Source organism: Malus domestica, chromosome 09 (genome assembly GCF_042453785.1).
Source record: "Malus domestica chromosome 09, GDT2T_hap1".
Lineage (NCBI taxonomy): Eukaryota > Viridiplantae > Streptophyta > Magnoliopsida > Rosales > Rosaceae > Malus > Malus domestica.
Genome location: NC_091669.1, coordinates 15,825,143 through 15,848,782, shown reverse-complemented (window position 1 = coordinate 15,848,782; position 23,640 = coordinate 15,825,143). Strand labels below are relative to the sequence as shown.

Below are 23,640 nucleotides of genomic sequence, written 5' to 3'. Positions count from 1 at the left end.
GTGGGCGCCTATGCAGGTTTAGACGTCATTTCTTAATTTTCAAATGTCTAAGGCTTAATCGCCTAGCGCATAGGCAGGGCCCAAATAGGGCTAGGCGAGAATTTTTAGAATAGTGGTTGCTAACGAGTTGGCATATTTAGAGGCAATTAAATTCTCAAGCAGTATATATTATGGTTAAACAAGTACCAATATACGATCAGAAGGAACGTTTCCAATTGTCATCTTTAAGATGCAAATTACACAAGTGACAAACAATCATTTCTTGCCTGCTAGTTCTCTGACTTGCCCTTCAAGGGATTGCTCTTGCCTCATGTGTTCTACCCACCTCGCCTTGATTCGGACTTGCGCAATGCTTTGCTCCAAAGTCATGGAAATTGCAGGATGCGCCCGGCTAGCGAAAAATTCTTCAACCTCATCAGCTTTTTCGTTGCTGCAAAGCTGCCAACGAAGATTTTATAAGTAACACAAAGCGGTCATCAGAAGCAGCAATTGTACCGTGTTCTACAAGGCACAATTGCCTACCAGTCTAAGGACAGAAATCATTCTACTTACCGGTGTCACAATGTCTTTTACGAAATGGGTGAGCAGCATCCCAGCGCCGTATTTGGTCAGGATCAGGTCCCAATTCTCCTGCATTCATAACCCAAAAATGTTAAAACTCTCCAATTCCATGTGACTTTCACAATGCCAATTATACCGATTCCATGTTTATCTAAATCGTGTTTCCAGGAATTAATGAAACCCGTACCTTTAACCACCTCCACGCTGTTTCGCGGCATTCTGAGCTTATACCAAAAAGTCCATATATAATGTCTTGATCTCGAACCTGAAAATAATATTTGAGATGAAGTACATATAAACTGGCAATGGAAGTGCAGCTGCTGCAGAACACAATTTAGTACTGCGAATAAATACCTCTTCGGATAAGAAAAAGTTCAGAACCTCCAGAATTGTATCTGGGTCTGGAGAAGACGCCAAAAACCCTGTACAGGATTAAATTGTAAAGGAAAAATTCCAAGTTACTTTCGCTTAGACAAGAGATGGAAAATAGAAGAATGCCAGAAAATGCAACGCATTTCAATCTTACGTAGAATCCTTTCCTTCTCTTGCACTGTATTCGCTTCTCTGTAAAAATTTAATAGGGACTCAAAACCTTCTCTATTGGAGCTGCTAGCATTTCTCATCACGGCAATGTAAGCAGCCTGCAGGACAGTGTTCAGACTTCTGCCTGTTTGCTTTGAAAATGCCTAATAAGGATGAGGAAGTCATACACACGGAAAGATTTATTACCCCTCTTGTATCAGCTGAAAGAAGCGGAGTGTTTCTATCGTTCAACAATGTCTGAAATCGGTCTAATGCATCTTTTTGAGTTTTATCATGGCCAAATGTAACCAAAGCTTGCAAGATTTCTGCTCTCAGAAGTGCACCGAAGTGATTCTCTCCTGGTACTGATTCCCAACCAAGTTTTCTGTATGAATACATTCAAAAATATAAGTATGTTAGCGTTAAACTCTTGTTTGTCAATCCTAAATCAAGTATTTGTGCATGATCGGGAGGAGACTGCAAAACATCACGACGAGATACAATGTTCATTTTAGGAAAGGAAAGAAGAGAGAAACCAATTTCATTGGCATCGGAATCACAATTGCAGGCCAAAGTACCAACTCATTCAATAAGTTAAAAGGAAAAAAATGTATACTCATACTAATAATGCGTGTTCTTACTCTGCTGGAAACAGGAGGAGACTAATGAAGAACTTTTTCAACTCATTTGCCAAATCTGGGATGGCCTCACTTGAAATATTAATGACATTATAACAAACCTGCAGTTGCATATACAACGCCAATGGTAACGCTACGATAAATAGTTGGTGGTGCTACTGATATTCACCAAGACAAAAGTTTATGTGCTTACATCTATCAATTTTGTTACGACAATATACTCTTCTTCTTTTCTGTATGCATCCATCAAGGAAAGCAAAGATGAAAGTGATTGTTCACAAGTTTCACAAAGAGCATATGCATCATCCAGAATGCCTGAAATATGAGACTTGGGAGTTATATATCGTCGACTCATGAGTGGTTTACAATGGCCCAAAATCAAGTAAACAATCTGAAAAACGAAGCCACAGAATAAAAACAATCTGAAAAGTGACAAATGGAACACACCGAATTTGTCAGTTGCTTCTAAGCTATTATGCTCAATAGCCTTCCTAAGCCGAGCTGCAAGCTTATCTTCGTAATTGACCCTATAGAAACCGCTCTGCTCGATGTTAACCTTGACCCACAGTTGTTCATCATATTTCTCTTTATCCTTTAAATCATTATCAGATGAATTAACAAGATCTGATATGTTCACTTCTCTGGACTTTGTTTCCAAAAGGAAATTCCTGCGCCTCTCATACGAACCAAGTGAAAAAGTTATTGGAACAATCCATTTCCCATCACCATGCGAACCGGATGACAAAAACTGTGTCTGCAAAACAAAAACTTCATTAGATTTCGGCAGATAATATGATTTTGGCGTTGAGTATTAATAGTACCTGCTCAAATTCCAAAATATGCTCTTTGGCTTTTACGGAGATAACAGGATATCCTTTTTCCTTTGTCCAACCATCCATCATTTCACTGACTTTGACACCAGATTCCTCCGAAAGAACACTCCATAAATCTTCTGTCTTCGCATTTTTGCCAGAAAATCTTTTAATGTAGGAACTTAACGATTTCTGATTGGATAATGGAGCCACAGAGTAAATAAACAAACTGAAATATGTTAACAAATTTCGCTGATTACATAGAGGAAAATGACAATGAACTACAAACTAGAATGTCTTCATAACAAGAACTACTCCATTTCCCATCTTTCCCATCTTTGCCCTTAAGTCCTTTTTGTTCAAAGCACTATCTATTGCAGTTTTCATATGTTTATATTGTCCTGAGGGAACAAAATTGGTTGGTACTGGGATTTGGATTGCGCATGACATTGCAGAAAACTGTCTAGGATTGCAAAGCCTAATTTCAAGCAGTCCATTTGGTGATAAGATTAAGAAGAGTACTTCCACATACAGTATTCACTATGAAAATTTGGGGTACGGTATGAAAGGTAATTTCACTACATCAGTTTTGTACCTGCAATATGTCATCCCCAAGATAACCCTGCAGCATTCGAATAACAGCTGATCCCTTTTTATAGCTGATATCATCAAAGACTTCAAGAATTGAGCGAGCATGGTCTATTTCCACCTGAAATTATGCCAACCAGCAGATAAATATACTGCATAGAGCACTTTACATCCAAACCACCACACCCCATGTGAATTGTTAAAATGGATATTGACACTTTGATGATCATCAAGGTGAAACTATAATATGTCATTGCTCCTTGACTTCCTTGGTTCCTCCTTCTCCATATACATTGACACACATGTTTATCAATAACTTCACTTGACGGAGTCCAGTGCATTTTTTCAGAAACTCTAACCATATTATTGTTTATACTTTGGATGTCAACACTGGTCTTTGGTTGATGCTACAGATGATACAGGAGAAAGCTTTTTATGGCGGTTCTTACTTTTAATGACCGCCATATCTCTGATTAAGCAGTTTTCACCTGAGCAATAGTATCAAATGATGTTTACCTGAATTGGATGTGACTGCTCCAGTGCATCCTTAACTAGGCCGCCAGTAGTTTGTTGAAGAAATTGAGCCCATATTTTCCACTCGGGAAATAAAATATCTGTGGCCATATAACTTACCTGGAAATATAAGATCAAACAGGCACACAAAAATCAGATAATTATCTCTGGTGTAATGCCATCATGTTGGAAAGGTATAGAGAGCTGAATGACCGGAAATTACCCATGTTGCAAAACCCTCATTAAGCCACAAATCGGACCACCATTCCATCGTCACCAGGTTGCCAAACCACTGATGTGCTACTTCGTGCGCTACAACAATTGCCATCTAACAGAATAAGAAAAGGGTTATAGATATTTCATCAGACTTTTCAGAGGAGCATTTTACAACTGCAAAAGTGAGACAAAGCTTAAAGCAGAACTAGAAATTAGACTTACTGTCTGCTTCCTTGCTGTTGTGGAATGCAAAGGATCGTAAAGCAGTTCATTTTCACGGTATGTGATCAAACCATAATTCTCCATTGCCCCACCAGAAAATTCAGGAACTGCAACCATATCGAGTTTGGGGAGAGGGTACGGCGTTGAAAAGTATCTAGATGTAACGATCACTAGGTTAAATAAAATTAGCACAACAGAAAAACAGAAAAAATAATACAAAACTTACTTGGAGAAAAGATCGAGCGTCTTAACAGCGACATTAAGAGCAAACTCCCCTTTGTCACTCTTCCCAACAGGGCAATATGCACGAACCAGTACCCCTGCAGACGAAATTTAAGTAATCTCTAAAACGAATTCTGTTCCATAATTGAACAAAGTCTTCACCTATTTGCATACCGTCGGATGTTGTGTCTTCAATATAATCGAACACGCCAACAACAACAGCCACTAAATAAGTTGACATGATAGGAGACTCCTCAAAATAAACAGTCTTAACATTTGCATCAAGCTTCTCATTGATAATTGGCATATTGGACAAAGCTGTCAGCTCCGGCGGTACATCTACTGCTATCTTGAAGGTGGCCTGACTCAAAACAATAAAGAAGAGTTTCCGGATTTAAGCAAATTTATATATGACTGTTTAATCATGGAATTTTTAAGTAGCGAACGTAGAGGTTACATCCATAATATTTCAACAATTATGGGAACTTGTCGAATATGCGTACCTTGAGGGCAGGTTCGTCCCAACATGGAAAGCACCGCCGTGCATCCACAGGTTCGAATTGAGTAACTGCCATATTCTTCTTCTCTCCTCCATCCATATAAGTGCTGGGAAAAGAGTCAGATTCTTCATTAATATCATTGTTTGGTGACAATGAAAAGTTCTTCTCAAAAGCCAGAAATCACCTTATTGTGTATCGGAAATATATATAAACTATATTCCATAGCTGCAGCCTGCAGCAACTTATAAGTTATCTACAACTGATTTAAATTTTCTTACCATTTATAGAACCCTTTCAAGTGCGCGTTAAGGACTGCAGAAAACTCAATCCCCAAAACTCCTTCACCAACACCAAGTGCTTGATCAAACACCAAAACAAGAGATTCATCATCACCGTCCAAAACAACATCACACGGGCGGTAAAGCTGCAAATGAAGAAGATACTAAAAAACCCAACAAAACGAAAATCCAATAAAATCAAATCATTGTCGATCAAGAATTAGTTACTTGGCCATGAGAGCTGGTGAACAAGACTTCATGAACATCAAGTTCAAGAGCGTTCAAGATAAGAAACTTGGTCTCCTCGACTATGCTAACGTGAATCTCCACAACGCCGGAGAAGGCGCATGCTGACGAGAGATCAAGCTTGAGATGAAGATCGTAGCGTTTCGGAATTGCAAAATTTGGCAACCTTGAGTGGCCCTTGAATCCTTGTATGCTTTGCTTCTGCTCCATCTCAGTGCCTAGGGAAGTGAAGTGTCTTGAATCCAGCCGGTAATGATAGTAGTACCTGCTGATGCTTCGTTCTTTGTGATGTTCCTGTTCCTGTGGTTGTTATTCTTTTATGTGCTTTTAGTCAACTCCTTGACATGAATGGGCCAAAGTGATGGACATTATTGCCTTCTTCAATAGAGAATAGTTTCGGTATATCAACTAACTCTTATGGTAATATTTTTCTTCTCAAAGTTTCTTAAGTTTGGAAGACGTTAGTTTAATTTTACTTCCCCTTTAAAGACAGATAAAAGAGGTTTTAAGTTTAAATATCATCGGAGTAATAAAGCATTTTTTTAATAGTTAACTAGCATATGGGTACACACAAAGTGTGTGAGAAATTTTTTATTTTTGTTTTTGAAATAGAAGGAGAGAGGAAGAGAGTGATAGAGAATGTGGGAGTGGGAAATGTTTTTTTTTTAATTTTTTAATTTTTTATTATTTTAAATTAGAGATATGTTAGGATTACATGTATGTGAAACTTTGAAAAAAAAAAAGCAAAATTTGGTTGTGTGAAATTACATTTCTGCCCTATATTTCTTATTCATGTTCTGTTTTAATTAGAGAATTAAACTGGTACTTTCATAAAGTTTTGATTGACAATGAATGTTTTATTAATTAGTAGAGATGCTAGTTTAGATCTTGCGAAGGAGAAATTTTTCAATGTGACACATGGTTCTAAAAAACACTAGACCCTAGTCTAGCGGTGAGCTGAAACCTAACCTTTAGGCGCCTAGGCGGACTAGGCGGATTTAAATTTATTATATATTATATGACTATATAATTACTTATTTTATGTATATAATATGATACTCTTAAGGAAAAAAAGCCTTTATTTAAATAATTCATATAACATTTATATAGATATATCTCTAATCTCTAATATCTAGTATTAGAATGTGAGAAGTGAGTTTTTGTAATATCCCACATCGCTCAGGAGAGTGGATCCTGTAAGCCTTATATATATATTCCCATCTCTACCTAGCACGAGGCTTTTTGAGAGCTCATTGGTTTTGGGTTCCATCGGAACTCTGAAGTTAAGCGAGTTCGCGCGAGAGCAATCCCATGATGGATGACCCACTGGGAAGTTCTCGTATGAGTTCCCAGAAATAAAATCATGAGGGCGTGGTCGTGGCACAAAGCGGACAATATCGTGTTACGGCGTAGTAGAGGTCAGGATGTGATGGGGGTCCGGGCTGGGATGTGACAGTTTTGGTGTCTCAAGACTTCACCAAAAATAATTGGACACAAAAGCCCTTGAAACAAAAAAAAAATATCGTAAGAGAGAGAAATCAAGATCATAATTCGTATGGGTGCTTTTGTAAAATAAAACATAAAAAGTAAAATATATAATAAATACAAGAGAAAAAAAAAAAGAAAAAATTGAACGTGGGATTCAAACCTCCACGTTTCTTCCTCGCACGCATAGCATTGCTTTTTCCCCTAACGTCCCACCCACATCAGTATTTCCTGTACGTCTCTGGCTTTGCGAACAGAGCGGAACAGTTATAAAGAGGAATGGTTTTGGATTTTTTTTTTTTAATTTTAAGTTTAATTCTTAATTCATAAGTTAATAACTCCTTTTGATTTTTGTTTTGGTTCTCCCAATCGCTCCTACAATGGATAATTATCCTTTTCTATCTTGGAGAGGATTGGGATACAGAAGTGCACATTCATTCATTCGCTCAACGTTTTAGAGTTTTACAGTGTCAAAATCACATTGCGATTTCACAAGGTATTAATAATGCTTATTTGTACAAAGGTTTTTTCTTTTGCTTCAAAATTGACTGAATCAATCCTTAACTGTTCGTATATTGTACAAAGGGTGTTCAATATTCCTATGAATAGCAATACCATTGTGGTTGTTTTCTTGGCACCATGAAGATGTAGTTGACCCACGTTAATCTACTTTTTTGCATGGAGTTTCATGCTTCCAAACTACTGTAGATATTTCTTCTTCAATGATTTAGACCCAGAGGGGTTGTAATGGTTGATTTCAATATACAACCACCGTATATTTTACCTTCATATTCTCTATAACCTATTGTATTGTTTTCTCTAATATATATGTGTTATTGCCCAACATCATTGGTCACTGGGTCAAGGTGAAGCATCGTGTTATATTTCTGAAGGGATACAATGATTTGGTGTTGTTATCTTAGACAGTGGGCTTGCAGGTAAAATGTTAAGGTTTATGTCCTAAGAGCTCTCTCTGTGTGCGGGCTGTGTGTTGGTTTCAAAGCTGTTCTTACATTTTTCCCTCCCCCTCTCTTTTCTGTTTGTTTTTGTAGTTGATATTTTCCCTCTCTCAGGTCATTCGACGTAGGTGGCCTTTTTTGTTGTGTAAATTGGCTTCAAGAGGTAGTCATATTTCTTCTTTATTGTCATGTGGTTTACCACCCTTCTTCTTGCCACTTTGTAAGTGAAGGAAAATGTTTTGCAGATGTGCAATGAGTCACAAACTTTTTAGGCTGTTTGGTTGGTGATAGACGCATAGTTATTACATTTATTACTCTTAAACTCATATTTGTTAGTGCTATAGTGTGTCCTTTTCGAGCTAATTAGAGTGTTTTGCTTAATTCTTTAATAATTTGGGATGTGGATGCAATATTGTCAAGGGTGAAATATTAAGACAATGCTAGTAAAGTGCTAAGAAGTTAATATATTTTCGTGTCATATCAAACTTACTTTTGGTAAATTGGATGTTAACTTTTGGTTTTGTTTGGCAGTGGGGCCTATCTTCTTGGACATATCCTTTGAGATTCTTAGCATTGAGAAGGAAAGAAGAGGAAAAGCACGAGGCACTTAAAAGGCAAAGATAGTAACAAGAAGCCAGATAGCTAAATCACACTTGTACAACTAATTTCAGTCGGTGATCTTGCGAGTAGATGGTACGACAGGTAGACTGCTTTTCCATTGAAGGTGTGACATCGACTGAAGAACGACAAATTGTTTTTCTTGATCAAATTAGAGTCGACGAGTCGGGTAAGAAGATGAATATAGTAATTGTTCGTCTGGAGGAATTTCCGATGGGGACGTTTCCTGGCCAGTGAGCACACAGCTTCCCGAGAGGTTGGCACCGGTTGATATTATCCGTCAGGCTTCTGCATATTGGCGGGCTGTAAGAAAAGGATAGAGTTAATTCTGAAAAATACCTTTGTGGGGCCTTAGGTGTAGGCCTTGAGGCTCATAATCAAAATTAACTTTAGGTGTTCAGGCGTGCCACTGCCATCTTTAGCATGACAGATGTAAAACATATGTTATATATGCCCGAGGGACCAAGTTAGCTATGAAAGGTGCCTTTGTAGGGCCTTAGGTGTAGGCATTGAGGCTTCCAATCAAAAACTAACTAAGTACTCGAATATATATTGGTTGTTTCATTGTTGCAGACATATCACAACTGTTATCCTCTAATCGCCCATGCCCGAAGAACAGAATGAACCCAGATAGGTGCCTTTGTAGGGCCTTAGGTATAGCCCTTGAGGCTTCCCATTAGAGTTAATTTAATTCTATACTCAAGCGTTCTATGGCAATCATAATATAACAGAAGTAAAACTGAGAAATAGGCTGATTACTTGCACCCCAAGTAACTTCGGACTTCTTGTTATCAAGGATTGTCATGGATGGGTTAAGTCCACATAAAGTTCTTGTTTTATGCCTTGAGACTAAGGACTTTTAATTGATCAATCTTGTATGCCCGAAAGGTTAGAACTTAGAAGTCTTTTAATCATAAATTTGCCAGAAATAACTTGGATGCAGATGGAAGTATACAACACATTACTAGATTTATGAATGAAAAGACAAAACAAAGAGGGTCGGGCAAGGCTGATCATCTTGCAACTTCCTCTCTTTGTGATTTACAAAGGATTTGAGTGCTAGAATGGGAGATTGGGGGATGAGTTTACAGAAGGGAATCGATACTACAACAAGATTTAGACAGGGTAGCAGAGCTTTTACAAAGGTTTTTTGGTGAAGGTTGATCCCGAAAATGATGAAGGCTTGGTGCTGACTACAGCTTCGTATGCAAATCTGGCTTGAGCAGAGTTTGTGTAGTTGTTTGTTTGTTTGAGTGTCCCTATCTCTAATTTCTCTTTCTCTTTTTATAGACAATTTGGCTTAGTTGCCTGCAGCATTAATCTTGCCCGAATGCAGCTGAAGGCTAGTGACTCATTAGGTTTTTACTTGTACTGCCATTATAAAGTACTTTTGGGATGATTAGCTGGCTAGTCTACACCACTTGATCTCTAGGTAGGTGAGCAAGTGGCTTAAGTGATCTGCACTTAGTCGGGAAAATGGCTTCTTTCTTCTTTTGGGCTTCGGCTGGGCTTCGTCTTCCTTCCTTCTGGATCTCCTTTTGGGCTAACCCTCCTTTTAAGCCCAAAGTTCAAGTTTTAACCCAAACAGTAATCTTATTCAATGATCAGATTGGGTTTTGGCGGTGGAAAATGCAAATTAGCAAGATACCAGGAAATAAGAGATTTTTGGGTCCTACGAATTGATGTCTCTAATTCAATTTGGTGGGTGCAATTTACAGGTAATCAGGGAAGGAGATCATGTTAAGCGATATGGATTTTTAATTGAGGCAAATATGGGATATTTAAGTAAAAGTCTCCTATTTTATTGGGAGATTTGAATGCCTACAAGTTAGAGTCAGGTAGAATGGATATAAAAGCAGTTGAGAGCAGAGGTGGGGAGGATTCTTCTTCTTCTGGCATGGAACAAGGCAGCGGCAGAGTAACAGCAATTTGGTTTCTCTTATTCAGTTTTATTTTATGCATATATTCTATAGAACTACTATGAATTCTTCATTCATGGGGTTCTAAACTCTTAGCTAAGGCTAAGAGGAAGCCCTAATTATGATTACTCTAGTTATTTGATTGTTTAATTCGTGAATTTTAGATTGATGATTGGTTTTCATTCACTAGTGGAATTGCAATTTTGATATTTAATTCTTTGTGCTTGAACATAGCCCAGGATTTTGATATTGAAATTATTTGCATATGAATTTATTTTTGTCCATGAATTGGATTCTATCGATGCTTTGTGAATGAGAACCATGAACTTATATTTTGATCCGACCATAGATGAATATTTGTTTGTGTGGCTTCCTAGAAAATTAGCTATTTTTTTGACGTGACCAAGTTGATAAGTGGTTAATCTATTTCTCACTTTGCTTAATTGGATTTCTACATGTATGTGTATACCGGACCATGGATATGGATACTGTAGGACTAGTTGAGTTTAAGCTTGATCACGGTAAAATTCATATCTATTTGGGAAATTATTGGCATGTGTACCTGATCATAGACATATGTGCGGAAGTTGTTATCATTAATTTGATAATTCATGAGTTGACAATTGAATACTAGGGTATGACAATTAGTGGTGGAATCAAAGCGTTTGTGTTTTCTTACATTTGTTCTCAATCATATTTCTGTTTAATTATTGTTAATTTTAATTATTCTTCGATACAAACCCAATCTTTGTTTCAATTCGTTAAGTAATTGTTATAGGATTAAATTGTTAAATCAACTCCGGTGGATTTGATCTCGTATTTACATATTTCCCCTACAACTGATTCATGCACTTGCTAGTAAATTTGGCTTGAATTAATCTATTTATTAGGTTAGTTTAAATTCACATTAGTTGGCAAAGATAGCATAGTATGCAAGAACAAAAATTGAGAAAATAGTAGTAAGTGGACATAAAAAGGACCGTGATTAATGAGACTAAACCGTTAAAACATACCATGATTTGTTAATGGAACCATTACGTTACAAGTAAACTTTATGTTTTTGTATGTACGTCCAAAATTTGGTCATGACATCTTGAAGAAACGTGACCTACGTCGTATGATTAAACATTAATGTTATGTCATTTACACATTTATCGAACATATTTGTAGTAGATCATTTTGTTTTGTTTTTCTATTTTCACTTATTATTGTCCGTCGATACCCCATCCTACTGTATTAAGCTAGGGTTTAGACTTGACTGTACAATGGCAGGAGAGAAGGAAAGGTCGTGGGTCTGATCCAAACTCACAAACCAGTGTAAGTTAAATGAAGGATGTGATCATAAGGTTTGGCAACAATCGGGCCACTTCATCCACTCTGTTTTATAATCTGAACTGTTCATATTATAAAGTAATAACCTTCTTACATGCACTCATGCGCATGTGAAATGTCTTTTTTTAATCACAACACGCTAGGCGATATAATATCTCTTCCTCCAAAAATTGAGGAGGCACGTGACATCTTGAAGAAATATGACCTACGTCATGCTATTAAACACTAACGTTATGTTGTTTCCACATTTATCAAACATATTTAAAAAATAGAAAACTTCATTTTAATCCTTAAAAAATATGAGTTTTAGATTATAACCTTGTGTAAGATTAAAATCCAATTTTAGCCCCTAGTACATTAATTATCTCATTTATTAGTTATATTTTGATGTTTTATTTATCTTTTTATTCCTATTTTAATGTATAAATTACATTTAAATTTAATTTTCATTTCATACATCATAATATATTTTAATGTTTACATTTAGACAACTAATTTTTTTATAATATATATTCCGATAACAATTTTGTATGTTCTTCATTTAGGTACATTAATACATTTGAATATTTCGGTATATACAAACATATAGGTACATTAATTCATATAATGCATTTTGGTATGTACATTTTGGTATACACATTTGAGTATTGACTTTTAGGTACATTAATTCAATATACTATATTTTGGTACATACATTTTAGTACATACATTTTGGTATTGACATTTAGGTACGTTAATCCAATATAATACATTTCGGTGCATACATTTAGGTTCATTATAATATATTTCGGTACAATCATGTAGGTACAAATATTTTGGTATAAAAAGTCAATAATATATTTCGGTACAATCATGTAGGTACAAATATTTCGGTATAAAAAAGTCAATTTTATATATTTCGCCATAGTCATTTCTGTACACTTATGTATTTATATATTTTTGTATCACAAATTTCTTTTAATATTTTCTCATTTATAATTAAAGAACTACATATGTGCATATTAATAAAATTAAAATTTAATGTGGAGAGATTAAATAAAAATACACATCAAATAACAAAAAATGAATATAAATTTTGATAAAAGTACACTTCAAGGGATTAAATTTAATATGTAATATAGCACCATGTTTTTTTAAAATTTTAATCTTTTGCAAGGACTAATGTTCAAAAACCCTTAAAAAATTTAAGGGAGTCCAGCGCCCATGATAAATAGAAGGCCTTTTGCACACGTGTATGCGCGTGTAGAAATGCTAGTATTTATTTATATCCCCAACTTTTTAAAAGATAAAAAGACCATGCAGTGGGTGGTTTCAAAATTAAAAACTAGGTTCCACTCCACCTCTCTCACGTTCCCCAAGGTGGAGCCGAGATCAAAACCACATTTTGACCCATTGGAAAGTGAAAATACCATTCCCATTAAACCCTTTCGTTTCTTCTTCTTCATAAGCCCTTTCATAAACTCAAACTAAATCTGCAACTCACGCCGCAACGGATTGGAATGTCAAGTAGTCTCTCTCTCTCTCTCTCTCTCTTAATTTGTATGTACGACATTGGAAGTTGCAAATTTGTTGCGAGAGTTGCAGTGAATTTTGGGATTTGCAGCAGCCTTGACTCCCCACCTTAAGTGAACTTTTTGGTCCAAATTGAGTTGGGGCTCCGCCGCCCAGCGTCTAGCGGCCTCCTAGGTCAATTTTTAGAACACTAGACATGAACACGATTCGGTTTATAAAATGTAATATTACAATTGATTGGATAATTGAAATTACTTAAAGTACTTGACCGTGTTCCACATGTTGCTTGCGAACATGTCGTTGGATGGGTGAATTAAAAGATTATGGAAAATAATATATAAAGAAGTCGAAGTGAGGTTTTTTTCAAAATAAATAAAAATAGAAAAAGAATTTAAAAGAGTGAATTGGGAATTGAAAACTTGGACCATCTAAAATATTCCTTGGGAGAAAACATGCATGAATCTCTTCAAGGTTTGTAATTAAAGTAACGAGTTGAAGATTAAAGGGAAAATTAGGTTCACATCCTTCTTTTTGTTGCTCCATTGATTAAAATCTTATTCATTTTCAATTTTTGATCATGGTCTTTGGGTATTAATAACATCATTAATTATTTGAATAATTAAATATTTGTATTTTTAAATATATTCCTTTAATGATAAAAATGTTACAATTAGTATATTTATATTTATGGCTAAATTTTTTATCATATATTTTTATTTTTAGTTTGTACCTATTTTTAATTTGCAAATATTTTTTAATTTGTACCAATTTTCTTTTCATTTTTAATTTGTACCCATATATTAGTTTCTTGTTGTGCCCATATTTTTTAAAGTTTTATTTGTGTTTGTACCCATGTGTATACTGTCACGTGATATTTAATCAATGATAGAAAAATTACATATGGTATATTTATGTTTTATGCCTAAACTTTGTATCATATATTTATATTTTTAGTTTGTACCCACTTTTAATTTGCAACATTTTTTTTTTAAATTTGTAGTATTTTCTTTTTAGTTTTATTGTGTACCCATGTATTAATTTCTTTTAGCGCCTATATTTTTAAAAATTCATTTGTATTCATAATTTTTAATCTTTTATTTGTACCCTAATTTATTTCTAATGTACCCATTCTTCTTTATTAATGTACCACTTTGTTATATGTGAAATGTACCAATTTGTTTGTAAAATGTACCAATTTTTTTAACACTATGGACACATTATTTTGCTATTTATTATTTTTACATAGTTTTTATCCATTTATTCAATCAAAGTGTTTAAATTTTTTTATTGTAACCATTTTTAATAGTATTATAATGAGGGATTTTAAACTTATAGGATTATAAATCTCATAAAATATCAAACAATTAATGTCAAAACTATAAAACTATAAATATTAATAGTAATATAATGAGGTGTATAAAGTCAAGGGATCTTGATCAAACTTTGAATATTATTAAGATTTTAATCAAAGAATGTTAAAGATTAGAGGCCGCATCCAAAGTATCCAAGATTAAAACACAAAGAAAATTTCACCTATTAACACAAAAGTACAAGTAGAACCTTAGGCTTGTTTGTGATCACTTCCGAAGAAGTAAAAGCGTTTTCTAACAATTAAAAATACTTTTTATTTGGCAGAAAAATATAATCTTCTTTTGGAAAAGCACTTATGAGTAAACTGAAAAAGCTATCCAAAAAAATCGAACCCGACTCAAATCATATCGAACCCGACTCGATATCTCGAATAGTTCAATAACCGAAACTTACCGAACTTTCACTATGTTATTTAGTTTGCATAAACGGTTTGTTTAGTAAAACCAAACACAACAAACAAATGTTTGTTTGTTTATTTATTAATGGAATTATTTTTTGTTCACCCTCCTCCGTTTAAAATCAACTCTCTTTCTTAGGTCTTCACTCTTTCACAGTGTTACTTTCACTTCCCCTCTATTGACTTTGACACCCTCTCTCCCTCTCTCCCTCTCTCCGATCAATGTTCTAAAAGATGTTAGGCGCTAGTCGGACGGCGGGTTGGGATCTAATGCCTAGACGGCCAGACGGGGTCTAGAGATTTAAGTAAATATATTATATTTCATGTAAATAAGTGTATGTTTATACTTAATATATATATATATATATATATATTTTCATTATAAACTACAAAATAGAATGACATATATATTATGAAGTATTGAAACATAATGAAAACATGAGAAACAATGATATAATATGTGTTCATTTAAGTATGTAACAAATTTCTTACAATTTTTTGAAAAAAATTAAATACAAAATGAAGGATATCTATTTCCTGTCTAAGTGAGTCGGACCTAGGCGGATTTGGACGGGTTAGATGGGTGCTTAGGTGGTCTAGGCGAGCGTCTCAGTAAGTCTGGACGCCCTTTCTTAATTTTCAAACGCCTAGGTATTAGTCGGAACAGTGGCTAGCCGCCTAGTGCTTAGGTGGAGCTTAGGCGACGATAACCAAAGATTTTTAGAACAGTGCTCTCAACTCAGTTCGCAACTTCTCTGACTACACCATGCCACGCCACACCACTCTGACGTCATACAAGCTTCTTCTCTGCAACTTCTCCAAGCATTCCCACCATCAATGGCCATCTGCAACGGCCATTCTCGTCGTACAAGCTTGAAGGTAAGAATTTTCACTCTAACTCGGAATAATTTCGTGTTTCTTTTTTATGGAAAAATTAAGTATTTTGAAATTGAATTAGGGTTTTCAATTTGGAGACTTAGGAATTGATTTAAGGGTTTCGATTTGGGCATTTTAAAATTGGTTGCGGTTTGATATAATTGTATAATAACAACCACCAAGTCATATCCTACTAAGTGTGGTCGACTGTATGAATCGTAGAGTGTCATTGTGCTTGATTTTGTGCCAAATCTTCTATTAATTTTAAGTACTCCACATTTTTTTTAAAGTCTTTTTCCAAGACTTCCTAAGTCTTCATGTACCATTTTGCCTTGAACTTCCGTCTCATAGTTGTATTTTCTAACTGAAGCATCTGTAGATCATTGGTTCACATGTTCAAACTACTTTGATTGATTTTCTCTCATTTTTTCTTCAATTCCAGCCACTCCTACTTGCCCTTTAATACCCTCATTATTAATCCTATACTTTCCCGGTCACTCGTACTTTACTTTGGATTCGACGGAGGTCTGATATAATTTTACTAATTCTAAATTTCTAATCATCTGGGTTCTAAGTAGTTTAAAAAGAGAAGTGTTTCTGAAGCAATTTAAGGTGAATCCTACCCGGGATTTCTTCAGTTCTCCTCTGTCAAGTTCCCCTACAATTCTGGGCAAAATTCCGTCGATTCCTCTTGCAATTCTCTGTCGAATCTGCATTTTCATCATCGAATCCTCCGTTGAATCCATAGAAGAATGTAATTTCAGTTTACCAAACCGATCAAAAACGGTTTTTATTTCGGTTTTACCAATTCTCGGTAAATCTAAAATTTTGGTTTGGTTTTGGTTTTTGTTTCTTATTCCCAAGTTATTCGGTTTCGATTTTCGGTAACTGGTTTTCGGTTTGGGTACCAAACGGAAACCTAAACAGAAAACCAGCCCAAGTTATGAGCATATAAATGTTTTCTAGAGAAACAATCTCAAGGGGGCAGAAAGAAACTCACCATGAAGAAAACTATGATGGAATTCGAATGATAATTAACTCATACAAAAATTGGCGATGCTGCCTCAGAATTGTTCCCCTGAGTTCTACAAACAAGCCAAAATAGTTGCTCAACCTATAACCATTGAGGAACCGAACCAAAAAAGTGAACACACAGACTCAACCAATTCCTAGTAACCAAATAACAATAACATAAGACTACATGATTACTTGAGCAGATCACACTCAGCAACTAATTCTTCGGTGCCTTGCTCAACAAGTACTTCTTCAAAACATCCATCACGGACCCAAAATCCGCCTTCACTTGCACCGGCGGGTTAGCATACTTGCAAGCCAAATCCTTGATATCATTTGAATGATAATCAATCTTCGACTGCGTGAATTTCAGCCCGTGAGCCGTGCTCACCACCACAGTCCGGTCGTTAGTGCCTATGATCCCTTGGTTCCGAAGCTTAATCAATGCCGCCAATGCCACACCAGTGTGAGGGCATATGAACATGCCAGTGGAGTCTGCTTGAGACATGGCATCCATCAACTCCTGCTCAGTGGCTTCCTCCACAATCCCATTCGACTTCTTCAGCGCATACACGGCTCTGTCTATCGAAACAGGATCGCCTATTTGAATTGCGGATGCAAACGTAGTGTTCGCCTTCACGGGCTTGAACTCTTGATCCCACCCTGACTTGTAATGCAAGTACAGCGGGTTCGCATTTGCAGCTTGGGCACAAACGAGCCTAGGAATCCTATCGACCAGTCCCAACTCTTTGCACATATGAAATCCTTTGTAGAAAGCATATATGTTACCCAAATTTCCCCCTGGAACTATGACCCAATCCGGCACTTCCCAATCAAACTGCTGCAAAATCTCAATTGCAGCGGTTTTCTGACCCTCTAATCTCAAACTGTTCAAAGAATTAGCCAAATAAATCGGCAGCTCCGCTGTGACTTCTCGAATCAACTGCATACACCCATCGAAATCAGTATCAATGCTCAGCACAAAGGCCCCATTGGCAATGGGCTGAACCAGCTGAGCCAGAGATATTCGATTCGCTGGTAGAAACACAATCGAGGGTATCCCAGCTGCGGCGCAGTAGGCTGATAAGGCAGCGGATGTGTCTCCAGTGGAGGCACAGCCCACGCCGACCACTGGGCGGTTCATTTTCCTCAGCCGGTTCACTTGGCTGACCAAAACAGTCATACCCAAGTCCTTAAAACTTCCAGTGTGGCTGATCCCACAGTGTTTGACCCACAAATCGTTCATGGCCAGAATCTGTTTGCCATAACGCTCAGCCCAGAAGAGATTGGAGTTACCTTCAAATGCGGAGACAATGTCGTCGCTGTCGATCTCGGGTAGGACCCACTCCTTCTTACTCCAGACGCCGGAGCCGTAGGGCCAGGTGGTCTTGCCGACGCGGGAGTCGAAGAGGTCTCGCCAGTACTTTCCGTCGTAGTTTTTGAGGGCGGCCATATCGTGCTGGACGTCGAGCAGGCCGCCGGAGTTGGATCGGTAGACGATCTCGTCGAGGGAGTAGGACTCGGCGGCGGCGGCGGAAGATGGGTGGGCGTTGAAGGGAACGTAACGGGCGGAGAAGTGGTGGGAGTGGGTGGTGTTGTGGCGGCGAGCCTCGTCGCGAATGTTGTGGTGAGGGTGGTCGGAGGAGGAGTAGGGAGGAGGGGTGGAGGTGGAGACGCATTTGATGGTGGTGGCGAATTGGGGTTTGGTTGGAGCGTGGTGGGAAGCGGGGTTTTGGGGTTTGAGGGAGAGAGGGGGAGATTGGAAGAGAGAGGAAGATGCCATCGTCGGAGAATGTGAGAGAGAGAGTGTGTGTGGAAGGGGAAGTGGGGGCTTCGGTGGCTGATTGGTTTGTATTATATAACTGGGTCAGGACCAAGTATAAAATATCGATGATGTCGAAAATATTGGTAGTCTAAAAATATGGAAATTTCAATGGAAATATCGGGATGTTATCGATATCGATAAAAATTGAATAAAAACCACGGAAATTGTAAGAAAAACTTGGAAATTTTTATTGAAACTTTGCAGAATGTTTATTTAGTCAATTATCTATTAGTTTATCACAAAAAATTGAAAGGAAATGCATTGCATGATAAATATAATTGATTTAAGTTGATTATATAGCGAGCTGGCAAACATTGTGAGTGTAGAAAATATGTAGTAATTAATGAAAGAAGTTTAAACACACCATAATCATTTCTATGTAATGAATTAGTACAATATTTTACACTTTATACACTGCATGGTAAGATACATGAGTGACTTAGCAAGGTCTAAAATATCAATGATATCAGAAATATCGGTAGTCCAAAAACACGGAAATTTCGATGGAAATATCGGGATATTATGGATATTTTAGACCATGGTCAGGACTCGGGACTTGGAACTTGGGAGATTATCGTTTTAAATGGGGAAGGTTTAAAAGAAAGAAAAAAATTTAACTACATTTTACAGAAATGTTAATATAAATGTTATCATACTCCTTATGATTTGAATTTCATAGCAATGTTTATCATACTCCTTAAATTAGAAAGTATAATTTGAATTTCACCCAAAAGGAAAGTACCATTTAAATAATTTTTTTTTATTTTATAAAAAGCTCTTAAGTCAAATCTCAAGTAGAATGTCACTCAATTTGAAAGATGGAGAAACTTCAACTGATGCCTTAATCCTACATGGATAGACATGAAATTTTTGCTGTCAAATTTGACATATGAGAAAAGGTGTTGTCATGCCCCGACCTTAAGATACGTCCAGAATCGACACATGACGTTGAGACGTAGCAAACAAGCATTAACAATCAAGTTAGATTCCGTACTTCAATAATATACATATATAAGCACTTGTAAACCAATTCAGTAGTCTCACAAAGTGAAGTAGCAGAAACAACCCATATTCCAACAGCATAGTATCTTTTCGTTTACTTTATGGCTGCATCTAATCTTTGTGTTAGACTGTCTATGTATTCGTGTCACAGCCCATCCCGAAATTTTTATATCGGGAACGTGAAATGACGGAATTACCCTTGACGGGTATTAAGGTACGTGTGTGTGACATATATATATTTTTGGACTAAATATTCATCCTTAAACTTTTGGAGAAAATAATTTAAGTTGGATTAATTTGGATTGTATTTTGTGTGGTTAGGGATTAAAATTGGTATGTATGGTTTTGGTTGGACCACACACACGCACAGGACCACCTTTCCTTCCCTTTTCCCCGTGCCTCTCTCTCTCTTCTCCGTTCATTCTCTCTTTCACTCTCGAAATAGTACGGACAAGAACAAAAACCTTCAAAACTTCGCGGATCGAAGCAAATAAGGTAAGATTCTTCATCTTTTTGATGTTCTGAGTTGAATGGTACTAGTTTTAGGAAGTGAAACCCTCGGAGTAGTCGTGAAACCCTAACCCCGAAAATGTGCACTGTTCATGCACATGTGAAATCTTACATTTCAGGGAATTTCAAGCTCACAGTGAGCTTAAGGACATCCTCACGAGCTTCGGGGTACTTCGTTGGTAACATTTGGACGTCGGAGGACTGAGAACGGAGTCTTTCAAAATTGGCCGGATTATCGTGCTCCCTTAGGTAAAATCTAGTGGATTTTAGACCTTGAAACTAGTCCATTGTGATTCTACATGTTAAGGGCTTCAAATTGATATAAAATTCGAAGAAAACGGTTGAGAAACGAATGAGAACAAGGGTTTTAAAAAGTTCCCAGTTTTTCGGTCACCGGAAAACTCAGTCCGGCGACGCGGGGAAGAAAAAGGGCGCGTGGGGGGTGCGTAGGCCCGTGCCACCCACGGCGCATGGGGGTGCATGGCAAACCCAAAAATTTTTCTAAAAAATTGTCGACGTCCGTGACGTCGAGTAGGCCACTGTGGTATATTCACATACCCAAATTGAGCACCGTATGAGAAGTTATTTCGAATTGTTGGTTATGTGTTTTAATTAACGTTTTTATAGTTGTTTCGCATATAGGTGACACCTATCCCGAAGACGAGCGCATCCAGGGACGTCACGGGGATTACGACCCATCGACTTACCAGTGAGTGGGCAGTTTTGTTTTCGTATTACCTATATACTACTGTTTTTCCCAGAAAATGCATTTATATGAAAATATGTTTTAAAATGCCATGCATGCAATCGATGAGATATTTGAATTGATAATTGATGCATATATATATATGAATTGACGCTGTGGACGCATAAGTGAGTTTTACATTATTCATACGATTTATTTTATGTGAATTGCATTGAAAGCTCATAACCTGCACCCTAGGTGTTAGTGCTTATATTATTCACCACACCGCACGCTCGCCTTGGATCCAAGTAGGTGAATGTCGTACAGACCATGTGAGGGTTCCGACATGCTAGTCGTATAGATCGCTAGATGTGATTCCGACTAGTGGGTGACCTTAGTTATGCGCGCCGATGATTGATGAGAGAAGTACTAGAGCGTATTCTAACACCTTTCATCGTACAGACTACCTTACGTAGTTCCGAGTGACGTGCAGAGTAGAGCCGTATAGGTCACTGTGGTGACTCCGGCTGCATGGGATATTGAGCTAGAGAATCAGCCGTACAGGACCACTGTAGGGTCTCCGGTTGATTTATTATTTCACCTGATTTATATCGATGCATTCATATTATATTTTGGCATGGCATGGCATATTCTTTCTGAAAAGCGTTGAAAGATTGTGGGCTGAGTTTTGATGATATATATATTTATGTTTTTATAATAAATTATGGGAAAGTATACAGGTTTTACGGTGAGGGGTTAGAAATGTTTTAAATGAAATGTTTTTGGAAAATCTTTGGTTTTACTGACCCACTCATCTTTGTTTTGCGCCCCTCCAGGTTCTAGTTAGCAGTTGGTGGCTCATGAGGTCTTTTTCGGCGTTCTGACAGACGTTCTGCATGTAGGACTCACCTGCGGGTGTTGTACTTTTAATTATGGTCCTACTTGACTGCACCTAGTACCTACGCTCTGAATTCGTGTGTTTTACTTTATAACTCACTCTTTTATGCTAGTAGGTTATTGCTGCTAGTGGATGGTTTAAATTCCTTCATATTTCTATTATATCTTGCTTCCGTATCGCACTTTTGGCTACGTCACGCTCACGTGACGGCCAGCACGCCTTGATTCTAGGATCGGGGTGTGTCAGTTTGGTATCAGAGCCTAGGTTGCAGTCCTGTATAATTGTTAATGCTCTAATGATCTTTTGATGTTTTCTGTCAGAATTATGCCGCCTCGTAGGGAATCCCGCCGTACTTCTGAACCTAATTTCCCTGATATCACTCAGTTAGGGGAAGCAATGGCCCAGGCTTTTCAGAATGCAATTCGTCCTCCTCCCCCTCCTCAGAGGACACCCTTGGAGACTATGTACAATTTGAAATTGGATCGTTTTATGGGTAATGAGGGTCACGAGGGGGCAGAGAAATGGCTAGACCATATTGAGAAGACGTTTCAGGTGATGCAAAGTCAGGGGAACTTTCCTGCTAATAGGTGGGTTGAGACCACTACCTGGTTTTTGGGACGAGAGCCGGCAGGTTGGTGGAGGAATCAAACTCAGTTTATGTCCCCAGAAATGGCAGCTGATTGTGAAGTATTTAAAGAGAATTTCAAGAAAAGATTTGTCCCTCCAGAGTACATTGATCGCAAGAAACAGGAGTTTACTCGATTGAAGCAAAGCAATATGTCAGCGCATGAATACTACAGGAAGTTTACTGATTTGTCTCATTATGACCCTGATACAACTGGTAATCAGGTAAAGATGCTTCGACGTTTCAAGTTGGGAACTAAGAGAAAATGGCGGACTTTTACCAGTGCACTTCCCTGCGCTGATTATCATGAGTTTTCGAGATTTTGGTTAGGATGGAGGACTCCGACAATCTTCCTAGTGACAGTGAGGATGACGAGGACAAGAATGATGGTCAGAAGAAAGATGATAAAGGTAAGGGTATCCCCATTCCGGGACCTCGTAAGATGCAGAATTTTAAGAAAAGTGGAGTAAGTTCGAGTTCTTCCAGTGGAGGATATAGTATTACTGGCCCGATGAGAGGTGGTGGAAGATTTTCTGGTGGACCCAGATTTCAGAGGCAGAGGGATTCCGGTGGTGCTGGTGGTTCTGGTGCTCCGTGGTGCCGCCGTTGTAATTTTCGTCATTATGGTGAGTGCATGAGAGGTGGTGGTGCTTGTTATACTTGTGGACAAATGGGACATCGGGCTTCTTAATGTCCCCAGGGTCAACAGAGACCTTAGCAGACCACTATGCCACCTCCAGCGCCGATTCAGCAAAACTTTGGACCAGGCAGTTATGGCCAGTCGGGTCGTGGTGGTGCTTACCACTACCAGGGTGATGCTGCTCCTTATGCTTCCGGACCATATCAGTATCCCCAAGATCCTTATTCTCAGACGGGGTATTCCCAAGACCTTGGGGGTTATTTTTCTTATTTTTCCATGCCAGCTGGTGGATCTCAGTGGCATCAGGGAAGTCAGCCCCGTCAGGGAGAGGTTGCTGCTAGTGGTGTAGGATCATTTAGGTAGTCTAATCAGTCAGGCCAGGGACGTACTCCTCAGGGGCGAGGTAATCAAGGCAACAGAGGTCGTGGTGGACGACAGCAAGCTCAGGGACGTGTTAATCACATCTCACTGCAAGATGCTCAGAACCATCCATATTTGATCATGGTACGTTAAATGTTCTTGATCATTTTGCTAGAGTTTTGATTGATTGTGGTGCTACGCATTCTATGATTTCTCATACGTTTGCTCAAATGACTCAACCTCACCCTTCACCTTTAAGATTTGATTTAGAGTTTGCCATGCCTAGAGAAGATA

General features: G+C 37.7%; 2 protein-coding genes, 1 long non-coding RNA gene and 1 pseudogene across 4 annotated transcripts; 2 read left to right on the top strand and 2 right to left on the bottom strand.

The window, feature by feature from the left end:
• Nucleotides 1-146: 146 nt before the first annotated feature.
• LOC103453592 (aminopeptidase M1-like) lies at nt 147-5,725 on the bottom strand. 2 transcript variants are annotated; one of them, XM_008393142.4, is made up of 19 exons: nt 5,301-5,725; nt 5,073-5,218; nt 4,798-4,900; nt 4,469-4,655; nt 4,299-4,392; nt 4,073-4,226; nt 3,858-3,962; nt 3,638-3,754; nt 3,129-3,242; nt 2,543-2,725; nt 2,169-2,475; nt 1,915-2,036; nt 1,725-1,822; nt 1,291-1,468; nt 1,088-1,202; nt 916-983; nt 749-826; nt 553-630; nt 147-438 (listed from the first exon to the last, which is right to left on the bottom strand). In XM_008393142.4, the coding sequence occupies exons 1-19, from the start codon at nt 5,526-5,528 to the stop codon at nt 256-258; spliced, it is 2,658 nt and encodes an 885-aa protein (XP_008391364.1). In that variant the 5' UTR covers nt 5,529-5,725; the 3' UTR covers nt 147-255. The 2 variants fall into 2 exon arrangements, with proteins under 2 accessions (XP_008391364.1, XP_008391366.1); XM_008393144.4 differs by having other exon boundaries at nt 2,543-2,677; nt 5,301-5,653.
• Nucleotides 5,726-7,077: 1,352 nt separating this feature from the next.
• LOC139188081 (uncharacterized) lies at nt 7,078-8,956 on the top strand. Its single transcript, XR_011571242.1, has 2 exons — nt 7,078-7,299; nt 8,294-8,956. It is a non-coding gene; the product is annotated as an uncharacterized lncRNA (long non-coding RNA).
• Nucleotides 8,957-16,789: 7,833 nt separating this feature from the next.
• LOC103453591 (threonine synthase 2, chloroplastic-like) lies at nt 16,790-18,584 on the bottom strand (annotated as a pseudogene).
• A 1,228-nt stretch (nt 18,585-19,812) lies between these two features.
• LOC139187794 (uncharacterized) lies at nt 19,813-23,037 on the top strand. Its single transcript, XM_070804389.1, has 5 exons — nt 19,813-19,842; nt 19,950-19,961; nt 20,258-20,274; nt 22,042-22,593; nt 22,677-23,037. Exons 1-5 carry the CDS (start codon nt 19,813-19,815, stop codon nt 23,035-23,037), a joined length of 972 nt encoding a protein of 323 aa, XP_070660490.1.
• Nucleotides 23,038-23,640: the final 603 nt, after the last annotated feature.